Source organism: Copadichromis virginalis, linkage group LG7 (assembly GCF_057382275.1).
Source record: "Copadichromis virginalis isolate Kocher_CV1m ecotype Utaka linkage group LG7, C_Virginalis_male_GT1.1, whole genome shotgun sequence".
NCBI lineage: Eukaryota > Metazoa > Chordata > Actinopteri > Cichliformes > Cichlidae > Copadichromis > Copadichromis virginalis.
In genome coordinates, this window is record NC_140624.1 from 55,814,133 (window position 1) to 55,826,741 (window position 12,609).

The 12,609-nt window shown below is 39.4% G+C and overlaps 1 protein-coding gene across 2 annotated transcripts; it reads left to right on the forward strand.

The window, feature by feature from the left end:
* The first annotated feature begins 2,942 nt into the window (after positions 1-2,942).
* otpa (orthopedia homeobox a) lies at positions 2,943-7,680 on the forward strand. 2 transcript variants are annotated; one of them, XM_085465250.1, is made up of 3 exons: positions 2,943-3,038; positions 3,548-3,963; positions 6,106-7,680. In XM_085465250.1, the coding sequence occupies exons 1-3, from the start codon at positions 2,963-2,965 to the stop codon at positions 6,625-6,627; spliced, it is 1,014 nt and encodes a 337-aa protein (XP_085321376.1). In that variant the 5' UTR covers positions 2,943-2,962; the 3' UTR covers positions 6,628-7,680. The 2 variants fall into 2 exon arrangements, with proteins under 2 accessions (XP_085321376.1, XP_085321377.1); XM_085465251.1 differs by having other exon boundaries at positions 2,943-2,999.
* The last annotated feature ends 4,929 nt before the right edge of the window (positions 7,681-12,609 follow it).

Sequence of the window (12,609 nt, forward strand, 5' to 3'; positions counted from 1 at the left end):
GCAGCCGTTTCTCAGCTCCCTCGCCTCTGTATAACTTATTACTCCAAATACCCCAGACAGCCACCAAATCAGCTGCGTGAAACAAGAATCTCATTTGTTAAACCGGGAGCTCGTGCAGATGGAAGATCAATTGTTTTGCTCCTCAGAAATCTCGAACTGAGTGAATCCAGACTGCAAAGGCAAAGCAGGGAGAGCGAAAGAGAGAGAGAGAGAGAAGTTGCAAACAGTGGCCTGGGCCATGGTTTGGAGAGCCTGCACTGTGAACCAGAAGGTCACGGGTTCAAGTCTGGCCTGTTATCAAAAGTGCCTCCACCAGCAGCAATAACACATGGGTTTGACTACACCACATCGAGCAGTGTTACATTTTTATTTTCAGATATTTTTTTTTACTCTCAGTTTTATTAAAAGTCCTCAGTTCTCATCTCCACAATGCGTGAAAATGTCTACTTTCCACTCAGATGCGCCGCATTAACTTTCGCGGGGGCGGGGGGATTTGTTTGTTTGTCTATTTTTATTTATATGACGGAAAAGATTGATGCGAGCATGTTAGAAGAATTTACAGGAGGATAAACGCAGTAATAGCTGTGCCTAGGTCATTTGCTTACCCTAATTAGCCAACAGCAGCAACACACACACATAAAATCTATTCACGCTGTAAGGTGAAAGGTTGCATTTAATGAAATACACTGTTATATAAAAGTAAACACTAACAGTAATAATATTAAGAAGGAATTAAAGATGTATGTCTGAGTCTCCATTGCACTGAAAACATGAAATATTTTTGATTTCATATTCTCGGTAATGGCTAAATCATTATATACAATCTAAAACAATTAAACCAGTTAAATAAACATGGGGGCCAATATTCCCAGCACTGATATTTAATAATAAATACATTAAAATAAACTTTGCATCCATAAAATAACTATCTCCTCTCCTTTATGTTTGTGCATAAAATTTTTAGGATTCGTTTTTTTTTCCCTTTTCGTTTTGTATCTCAGGCCCACATTCAGCACAAATATCTCACGCTGCTTGACATGTCATCATCACCTCTCACGTTGTGTCGACCTGCCGCAACGAGAGGAGTCATTCGCTCGTGTTTGTACAGCTATAAAAGCGTGCAGCTCTGGACAAGTCGTAAAACGAAGCGCACGATCCATCATCGGGGATTGTGAGGATTTGAAATGATCCTCACAGCTTTGGGGGCGTCAGGAAAACTTCCTCAAACACGATGCCAGAGGAAGAATATATTTCACTTCTGCATTCGAGTATTAATGCGATCAGTAATGACATAGACCCTTTTTGGTTTGTAAAATTTGGATTTAAAACGGTTAGCTCCGGCTTAAAAAAAATCTTCACAGCTACCTCAAGTCCGGCTTTTAAATGGAGCCTTGGAGAGAAAAAAATAGAGACGAGAAATATCTCCAAGTCCCCCCCCCCCCCTCCCCCCTTTGTTAAAAAATCTCCTCCACATCCCAAACAGCACGACTCCTCTCCGTCCGTCCATCCACCCATCCCTCCCAGTGTGTCACTTGTGCCACCAGATTGCATGCAAATAAAAGCTGCGCGGAGGCAACTGAAGCCCGGACGGACGAAGAAAAGAGACCCAATCGAGCCCCGGGTTCACGCTCGGACGCCTCCTTTGTGTCTCTATTTTTTCCCCCAGCACACAATAAATAAACCGGTTCTCTCAAAACGTTCCGACATCTGTCTTAAGTTTTTTTTCTTTTTAAATATATAATGTAGCAGACTGTTGTGTGCATGTGTGTGTAGGCTAGCAAAATAAAAATAAAAAAGCAGGCGTGCTAATTGAGTCTAATGGTGGTTTACTGACAAAGAGAGTTTTCAGTTAATTTTTAAAAGCTTTTTCTTGTTTCTTCAACATAATTTAGACAGATGATTTAAAAAAAAACAACTGATGCCTCCCCCCATCCCCACCTGAAAGTGTTGGAAACATGATTACGTGGTTGCCCGTGTTGTCAGACTATCTGTTCAGGTGTCAGACTTTCGGGTATATTAGGCTGACTGTGTCCCTTTATCAAAGGCGAGCATCCTCACTTTACTGTTCGCTGAATTAATTTGCTCACACATCATTTAGACCGAGTCCCTCCCTGCCTGACAGTTGGAACTATACAGGAGATCACATCCACTTTATACTGCTTTTATTTCAAAGTGCTCAGATATGACGAATCTTATATAAACCTGCTGGCCTTGAACATTAGCCTGGTCACAAATAAAGTTAGTTGATTCCAGTAACGGGAAATAAAAAAAAAAGAAAAAAAAGTCTGACCTCCAAGAGGTATTTAATGTCGTAAATAGGTGGATGATATCGTCAAGCTGACTAAAAAGAAAAAAAAATGAACAAGAACAAGCAGTATTAAAAGATGCAGACTCGTAGCTGTCATGTGGTATCTCTTTATGTGGTTCTTCCTAATACGAGTAATAATAATTCTTGTCCGAGTGGCTTGCTGTAAAAGCACACGCAGAGCAGCGTGCGCAATTAAACAAATATTGTGGTGATCCAACATTTCTTGAGCGGGTCGAAGCTTTCGCTCAGATATTAAATCAGGTTATTTTATTGGATGTAATTTGGGGGGAGAAATCAAAGCCAATTACAGGAATGAGGAGGAATGAACTTGTGGATGGAGAGGATGGAGAAGGAGGAGGAGGAGCAGGTGGAGTGGGTGCTCGGGTCTCGGGCTAAAGCTGACATACCTCAGGCTTCAACTCTGATTGGTCCTCGTTTGGAGAAGCTCATGGGTTCATTCCGTTGTTAAGCGCCTCCCCATTTCGCTAAACTACATTATAATGCAACGAACCTCCCTTTTAACCACAAACCGAATTTGCTTTCATTTAGGCTATATATTTTTCTTAAATAGGTTAAAGTCATAGAGATTTTTTTCTTTTTTTCGTTTCCTTTTTTTTTTTTTGGGAATAGCATTTCGCCCTGGAGCGGTGCGCAATGCTATCTCATGCCGACCTCCTGGATGCTCGCCTCGGTGAGTTAACATCACCAAACTCCGGTCTTCAACTCTACTGTAAGCTGGAGGAACTTCTAATCTTAAATCAAGCTCAGAAATGGTCAATTTGCTTCTTATGTAATCTTAATGGGGCTGAAGTGAGCTAAACTCGCTTAATTCATTGGAAAAGTAATTATTATTATTATATTACTGCGTAATTTGATTTAACAATTTTCCAAGATACCAGTGTGATCAAATTGAATGAAGAGTATTTAAGGAGCAGATTGCAATGTGCATGCTGTCTCTTGAAAATAGCTGCAGTGGCTGTTTCTGTTCTTTTTTTTTTTCCTTTTTTTAAATGTCTGTATTTGTGTTGAGGCGTTTAAAGCATGCACAACAACTGCTTCATCCTCTACTGCAGCCTAAACAATGCTTCAGCGGCTCCTAAATTCGCCTTTTCGCATGTAAGGCATGCTTGTTGTGTGCACTTGAATATGTCACTGCATTTGCCTAATGTGTTCCTTTTCCTTCCTGTATAGACCAAGTGTTTAATGTGCAGCTCTCACCTGCTGCGGTTGTCTGTGCAGGGATGAAGGATGCCGCGGAGCTCCTGGGCCACAGGGAGGCTTTGAAATGCAGGCTCGGCGGTGGGGGACCTGACCCGGGACACTCCGGGGAGCTCGGCCCGGGCCCGGACGGCGTGGAAGGGACTACGATGCTCCCGGGTGACGATATCACCAGCGGCGGGGGATCCAACCCGGTGCAGGTGAACAGCAAAGAGCAGGACAAACAACAGCAGCAACAGCAGCAGAACAACAACAGCAACAACAACCCCAACCAGTCTGGAGGGCAGCAGCCCCAGAAACAGAAGCGACACCGGACCCGCTTCACGCCGGCGCAGCTCAACGAGCTGGAGAGGAGCTTCGCCAAAACACACTACCCTGACATCTTCATGCGGGAGGAACTGGCTCTGAGGATCGGCCTGACGGAGTCCAGAGTGCAGGTGGGAGGCGGCTGGGAGTGTGATGTTGATAAGAAATGAAAATGAAGAAAATGAACTTTTGAAAGCCCAGATTTGAAACATACAGGCGTTAAAAATAAAATCTCCCGGAGTACCGAAAATGCAACAAAAATAATACCTGCACATTAAAGTGATTAAATATTGAACTATTAAAAAAAAGCCCAAATGCTTTCATTTGGAGCTCAATAGTTACTGCAACATAACACAATTAAGTTACTCTGCAGACGCTACAACGGCTCTTTAGAGGAAGCTTACCGAAACACTTTATTAGGATGCAAAACAAAAACAAAAAACAAAAAAAGCAGTCAGGGTTAAGATTTTAGATTCTTTTGTTTAATTTACTCTTTTATTTTTTCTCACAAAAACCAAATTCTAAGCTAGAGGAATGTGTTATATCAATTTGTGCAAATAATCAAGCTTATTGCTTGGTTGACATATCAAAAATATTGCCTAAGAAGGAATGCAAAAAACAAGTTTTAGTATTTCGCAGAATTGTAGTCACTGTAAAAAATAAAATAAAATAAACGACGTTTTATGGCATCCGCCTATTATTAATATTATTAGGTTTTTATAGTTTAATTATTTTTAATGTTAATGTGTCTGACACACACTGCGGTTTATCTTCGCATTGAACATAACGAGTGCAGGTGTTATTAAAAAAGCTTGATACTAACATGCCATTCTTTCGTTATAAAAAAAGGTGCATTAATTGGGTTGTTTGTAGTATTTTATTTGATTTTATTCAAACTTTATAAAATATCACTTTTCTTTTAAAAACCGAGGTTGCTTTATTTTAATGTTTACTTATTAAAATGGCCCAAATTCCAGTGTCTGCCGCATGTAATCCATCTACAGGGAACCAAATGCTGACGGCAGCTTTATTATACTCGATTAATCGCCTCGTATCAACCTTTTAACAGTCCTGAACTAACAGTGATGGTCAGTCTACAACTTCATCAGACTGCATTTCATTCTCGCTGTAATGCTGCCACTTCAGTGGCTCACTCTTGCGCCTTATTGGATGAGAACGGAAATTGCGCTTGGATCGCTCGCATGTGAAATAATACCCCATAATAATCATTACTATTATTGCAAGAGTCCATTCAGTCCCTCCGCCATTTACATAAAATCAAAATTAGCGAAATGACGCTCATCTGCTATTATGACAGCGCTGAAAATAAGAAGCAAGATCCAGATTCGATTTAGCGATGGGCCTGTCACCGCTGTCTGCGTCTTAATGCCGGACGCGCTGAAGATGCACCCTGTCTCATTTTTATTTCTGTTTTTTAAGGGGGGATGAGAAATTGCGTTTTCTTTCCTTTGAAGTGTAATGCATTTCAGGCCGGATTTCACGGCTGGGTTACTCCGGGGAAAGAGAGTGCGATTGTCCCGTTCTTATTACTGCGCCCCACTTTCTCAACCAAATCTTCACATTAATCATAGACGCCCGCTTACAGCCAGACCCACAGAAGCACGGGGACTCCGGGACTAACAGAGCAAACCACCGCTCTACAGCAGCAATAACATTGCCTTTTTTATCCCAGGCCGGATGTAGCACAGGAATCTGAAAAAATGTGGCTCAAACTATACGACGACTGCTACTACTACTGCTACAAATAATAATAATAATAATAATAATAATAATAATAATAATAATAATAATAATAAATAGCCCACAAAATAACTTTAAAGTAGAAAATATTTAACATAAAAATCTGGTTGAACCTTAAAAAAATAAATAGGTCTCTCTCTCTCTTTCTTAAAATAAATAAATAAATAAATAAAAATCGGCACCACGATGTCAACGGCAATGAATAATTAAAATAATATAAAAATAAAACCTGGTACTCTTTAGTGTCATTTCAACATTAATGTGAATGTTCACTCATTACTGCAAACAGCTGTTATTTGAGAATTTAACCAAAATTCATAAATCTGTGTATTTCTGCTGTGATTTATTGCTGGTGCATTTCCATGATCACACATTGATATCATGACCTTTTTAAAAAATATATATATATATATATATATATATTATTATTGGTGCTCCCAGCGTTGGTAACGTGACCTGTCACTAAAGTCACTGACTCAGCTCCCCCTGACTCCTCCCGTCTTTGTCTGCAGGTCTGGTTCCAGAACCGACGGGCTAAGTGGAAGAAGCGCAAGAAGACCACCAACGTGTTCCGGGCTCCGGGGACTCTGCTGCCGACGCACCACGGTTTGCCTCAGTTCCCATCCGCAGCTGCGGCAGCAGCGGCTATGGGCGACAGCCTCTGCTCCTTCCACGCCAACGACACCCGCTGGGCCACGGCAGGTATGCCTGGCGTGTCTCAGCTGCAGCTCCCGCCCGCTCTGGGCCGCCAGCAGGCCATGGCGCAGTCCCTGTCTCAGTGCAGCCTTGGAGCCGGACCACCGCCCAACTCCATGGGTCTATCCAACATGTCGTCGAACGGCTCCGGGCTGCAGTCGCACCTCTACCAGCCCACTTTCCCCGGAATGGTCCCCGCGTCTCTATCTGGCCCGACGAACGTGACCGGGTCGCCTCAGCTGTGTAGCTCCCCGGACAGTGACGTCTGGAGAGGGACAAGCATCGCCTCTCTGCGCCGCAAAGCGCTGGAGCACACAGTATCCATGAGCTTCACCTAGTGACGACAGTCAGCGCAACGAGCTTTTCTTTCACCAACTACAGAGATCTTGTGCATTTTGTTCTTACCCACCCAGTCCACCCAAAGAGGCACAGTGGGACAAATACACCCGGGATATTTGTTCAGATAACATTTTTTCTTCTTCTTCTACCCAGTTCACGAGAAAGAGGGGGAGAACTGACATTATTCATTGGGCCCTTTGGCCTTTATTAACCATAGGACTGGTTCTGTTTTAGGCTATAATTTATTATTTCGCATGTAGCCTCGATCAGCTATTTATTTCTCTATTTAAACGAACCGATGCGTGAGTTCGGTATTTATTCACTTATTTATTTATTTATTGGGCACATCCAGCCCTGGCCATGATTGCCGCGGGGCACTCGGTTATATTTGCTCGGTGACTGAAGGTTTTTGAAGACAAATTCTGTGGATACTTTTAACTACAAAAACTAGATCACAGATTCAATCTCCCCCTTTCCCCCCCTCCTGCTGCACAGCATGCAACTCTATAAGACCAAAGGGATGCACACTGGCCACGCAAAAGCCACACACCTGGAGATTTAAAAGAAGGGAAACATGGACGATTCACCAGGAGGGAGACTGATTTGACAGGAACGGGGGTAAAAAAATAAATAAATTAAAGACTTGACTGCATGTGCTGTCCAAAGCAAAAATAAAAAGGGGGGAAATACTCTGAATTAAGACATTGAAAGTGACTTAACTATAATCTGTTATATAGGATGTTTTGTGTAGCGGAAGCACTCTTGTTCCCATTTGGTCAGTTTGTGATAACTTATGTTTCCAAAATTATGTCTGTGCTTATTCTCAGCTATGACTTTCTTAAATGTTTGAACCGTTTTGTTTCATGGACATGTTTATATCAATTCAGTGTAAATGATCAAATAAAAACCATTTTCAATTATGCCACAACACGAATTAACCCTCGTTTCTTTACAAGCTCAGTCCAAAAGGTATTTAGATTTTAAATGATTGTAGTGATGAATCTGAAATTTTTGTTTAGCGTTAACTGTATCAAATTCTCTATCTGGTATAAACTTATTTAAGTAAAAAAAAAAAAAAAGTTATTTGTGATGCTGTTAACTTCTTTGCCTTACATCTATCTATCTATCTATCTATCTATCTATCTATCTATCTATCTATCTATATATATATATATATATATATATATATATATATATACACACACACATAGATATATATCTATATATATATAGATATATATCTATATGAGCACTTCCACACTGAATGCTCAAAATCCAGAATCCACATTAGTAATTTAGGAGAGATCAAGCGTGTCAAACTCAATCTCAGTAAAGACCAAACTGACAAATTAGAGTCAAAGGTGTGTTTCTTCATTTTGTTATTTTTGTTATACAAATAGCACAAATAATGACCTCCAAAGCCCCAAACGTTATGGCTGCATCACAGAATGGCATTTACAAGCAACATGTAAGCATTTAATAAAATGTTTATGATACATTATGAATAATAAAGACACTTTTATTGGTGTACAGTATTTATCATCAATATAACATTTTCACATATTTTTATATGACTGCATTTTATTGACTAATCTCTCATTCTGCTTCTATGCCAGCCTCCAAATGTGAGTGCTTTAATACACTAATAAACACTTCTGTCTGTTTCCAGCTAAATTATAGATTTAGTTGTAAGCAGACAGAATTAAATTACAGACTAAATTCAATTATATTTATTAGGTAAATTGATAATACTTATAAAACAGGCTTTATAAAGTAATACCCATCATTTATCTCACCTGGAACATCAATTAGACAAGGTTTATAAATCTCACGGACTCTTTCCAACTTGCTCCAGTGACCTAAATGTGACAACAGACCTGATGGCACTATCTAAAAGGTCTGCTTTCTGTAATAAAAGAATAAAACAGTGAGAAACAGGCTGAACTTGAATGCAGCATTTGTGCAACCAGCTGTGAGAGCCTGCTTTTTGTATGGAGTCTATGCCGTACACATTTCAGTGCACTTCACAGTGTTGTATTAATTCATTACCGAATTCTACTTTTTAGGCCTGATCTAAGGCAGCTGGTTTTTTGTTGTCTTAAATTTTCTATCAGGAAGCAAATACACAGTGATAAGTTCAGGAATTTTGAAAACAAAACAAAGCGCTAGCTTAATTTAAAGCATCAGTTAGTAATGGCCTTTGAAATCCCTTAAACTACATATATACAGATATTTATATGTTCCAGTGTTTAGTTTCTCTGATTGTATTCCAGTGTGGAAACGGGACACGAAGCTGCCACTGAGGTGCAGCACAAAATGTGTGTTGGAGTGTTTGTGCTCCACACAGCAAGTGCATCATTTTACTTTACGTTGTTAGGAATAACACATCATGTTTAAGTTTATTTATAATCAGTAAATAATGCACTGCCTCTGCAAGAAAAGGCTATGGTCAGAAAAAATTTAAATAAAATAAAAGTCATTTTGCCCACAGTTGGCAATTGAAGTCAATGTTTCTTGGTTGGCTTTAGAGCTTCTCCTGTGCAGCACCTGTTTGTGTAACAGTCAAGTTTAGGGAAAGCCTTTTTATTAATTTTATGTTAAAGCCTTTTATTAATATAGTTCCTTTGTAAACCATCCATCCATCTTGTGATCACTCAGTTCAGATTTGTAGGCGGTTTGAATCTACCTGTGATGAGGTAGAACCACTGGACAGGTCACAAATTTTTACAGGGCTAACACAGAGAGACAGATAACCATCCACACTCCCATTCACACCTACGGCCAACTCAGAATCACCACTTCTTCACCATGTTGCTAGATGTAGGAGGAAGCTAATGTCCTCAGACTGAGCCCACGCAGTTACAGCGAGAACATGAAATCTCCAAACAGAGAGCCCCAACCAGCAGGCAGATTTGAATCCAGGACATTCCCAGAGTGAGGCGAGAGTCCTAACCATCACACCTCTATTCCACTTCTGAAATGTAATCTTCAAATGGAACATAGACATTAAAGGCGGACCTTTGAGTTGCAGTTCAGGTTTTAATCAAGGGAGCCTAGTGACGCAATGTTTGCTGATGAAGCTGCAAATCTCCAAACAAAGTGAGTGGAAAGTGCAGTGGAAAAGGCCCTTTAAGCACTCTAATGAGAGAATTAATCAATTACATTTAGAGTTCCCATGATTATAAAAAACTAGAGCAGTAACAGTAGATATCTCAAATGTGAGTGCCTGCCAGCGAGTATCTGATACAACTGTACTTTTAGATTAGACAAGCATTTTGGTCAGCATTTTGGCAACAGAGATTTCCAAGGTATCCATTCACCTTTAAACGAGGAGTATGGATGCACTCATGTCTGAAGTGCAAGCTGCTCTTACACTTTTTTTTTCATTACTGTGTTAGAGATACATTTATATTATATTGAAAACAATACAATATTTTCTCTATTGTGAAATCCAAGCTAAGTAATTCCTCTTCCCCGACATCATATTGGCAAGTCCCTAACCCATATTCTGGAGAAAGGCAAAATGATTATGTGAACAGATTTCTGTGTATGTCAGTCAGAACTTCCCTGAAAGCCAAGATTTTGGAAAAAAATATAATAATAATTTAAAAAAACATACAGAGGACTGTTTGTACATGGATTTAGGATTTATGGAAAATGGTCCTGCCAGTCTTCCGGATGTGTTATGCTAAATGTATTCTTTAACACTTTTATTTTATTTTACACAAGTCTGGATTCAAGTGTTCCTATACTTTTATAATCATACAGAAAGTTCATTCACCTACATGAAGAAAAAGTGTTAGCTATATTACATCCAATTACTGTTAATCACAGGCTAACTTTAGACAGCATGCTGTAATTAATGTATCCAGTTTTATACCATTCTCCTTTAGACAACTGAATACTTATGTCACCCCCGTGAAACAAACTCTCATCACCTAGAAATATAACACAGAACATAGCAGGTTATCATCTAAAGGATATCACAATACAGTGAGGCCTGCTGGGATGATTGACCCGTGTGTGTGTTTGATTGTATAATCATCAATGACTAAACCTCTACTTGCTTTATTGTGTATCAATTTTCACAGAAATGTTCTGACTTACTTCTTCTATTTGTAGAATACTACTACTTAATTAGCCAGCAGGTACTGTTCTATAAATTATTGTGAATCTTTTTATTTTGATGTAATTCCATGTCATAGACTTTGGCTTTCATTCGTGAGCCCCTCGGGATAAAGATTTTTGCAGTCTAGCAACAGATGTGAAATAATATTACATAAATGTAATAATTTGTTTCACTATCAGCCAGGTTAATTAGTTTGTGGAAATGGGTAACCTGTTTCTCATTGGGTAATTTGTCACACACTGACGCGGTAGCCAATCAGTGACCCTGCTGTTGGTGGGATCATTTCTCCCAGAATGCTGTGCAGCGAGGGTGTCGCAGAAAATGCGAGCGCGAGCCAATGTTTACCTCCTATTTATTCCACACAAATAAATGAAATCAGTCAATAAACCATCCAAGGGTGAATATGGCTCTCTCTATCCTGGATTATGAATGAGAGCTCATTAATTTTCTTGTGTGTGTGTGTGTGTGTGTGTGTGTGTGTGTGTGTGTGTGTGTGTGTGTGTGTGTGTGTGTGTGTGTGTGTGTGTGAGAGAGAGTTTAACAGTTTAAATGTGTGTGTTTGCATGCATTTTCAGGTATGCACGTGTGGTTATTTTCTTTCTGCACATATGTTTATGATGTGCACAAGAAGGATGTCAGAGGGACATTATGCACAAATACTAAAGAGCAATTAGAAATCAGAATGGTAACACACAAATATTCACACGTTTGTAATTATGTTTACAAAACAACAGCAGTAGACTGACATTTCAGTAATTCTGATATGATGATTAGCGGATCAATACAATACTCATACAAACTTGTCCACTGACAACAATGAAAACAGAGGGAAAGTGCTAACCTCTGAAGCTAGAAATTGGCCTATCAGTACCAATAAAGCTTAATAAATAGGTTTAATGTCTCTGTTTTTAATACTTCTTGGAATCTTTGTCAAAGCCACTCGGCCTAGTCATGAAACACAGAATAACTTCAAGTAGAAAAATAAAATAAGGTACAAATATTAAACTTCAGATGTGCACAAAAGTTCTTTTTTCATGCTATCTACACTAAGTTAATCTAAGTTAAACAGTATGTATGAGAGGTGTATCCATAATACACACAGATGCTAATGAGGTCAGAAAAATTATTGGCCTGACTGAAAAAAGCAGGTTCAGCTCCTCCCTCTTTATGCCAGCAATCTTACTGACAATAAGATGAAATTAGTCTGCTATCAGTCTGCCATTGGTTTGCTACTGAATGGGGTCAAGTCCTCTGATGCAAAGAGACCTGTCACAGATGTGTTGCATTCATCAGTGCAGACTGACTGTTTAAGGAATCTGTCTATATTTATTTATTAGACAGCAATTATTTGCAAACCTTCGCCAATATCTTTGAGAGTGATTGCAATCAGTCTGATTCCCATTGCTGCTGTCTGTAGACTGGTTACTTTGCGCCAGGTGATTTATGAAATCATCCAGAAACAAGCAGTTTTTACTATATTGTGACTGAGCGACACTGACTCTCTTCTTCTCCCTTGTATTGATCTCTCCTCGACTAATTGCATCCACTGAGGTTGACCTGTTCACCATGCTTGCAGTGCTGGTGTCTTTTGGGGGCATTTTTAATAGAATTATGAAAGGCTCCAGCCTTTCACCCAAATATGATTGTATCTATCAATGCGATCATATCAAATCAGACTTTATTTAACATGAGCATAATAAGTGCTCTTTGAAGTTTACATTGCTTAGTTATAGTCTAATATAGATATCAAGCTGACACTATTAAAACCAGTTGACCAATACTTAAATAGCAGTGTAAAAATTATATTAAAATTATAATGCAATATATCTCATAAAACAAGCTACAGAGAAAA

What these genes read in the sequence shown, in the direction of transcription:
- otpa (XM_085465250.1), top strand. Translation starts at nt 2,963, where the DNA reads ATGCTATCTCATGCCGACCTCCTGGATGCTCGCCTCGGTGAGTTAACA. An exon ending in CTCCGGTCTTCAACTCTACT is followed by an intron (nt 3,039 to 3,547) that starts GTAAGCTGGAGG and finishes TTGTCTGTGCAG; the next exon opens with GGATGAAGGATGCCGCGGAG. An exon ending in TGACGGAGTCCAGAGTGCAG is followed by an intron (nt 3,964 to 6,105) that starts GTGGGAGGCGGC and finishes CTTTGTCTGCAG; the next exon opens with GTCTGGTTCCAGAACCGACG.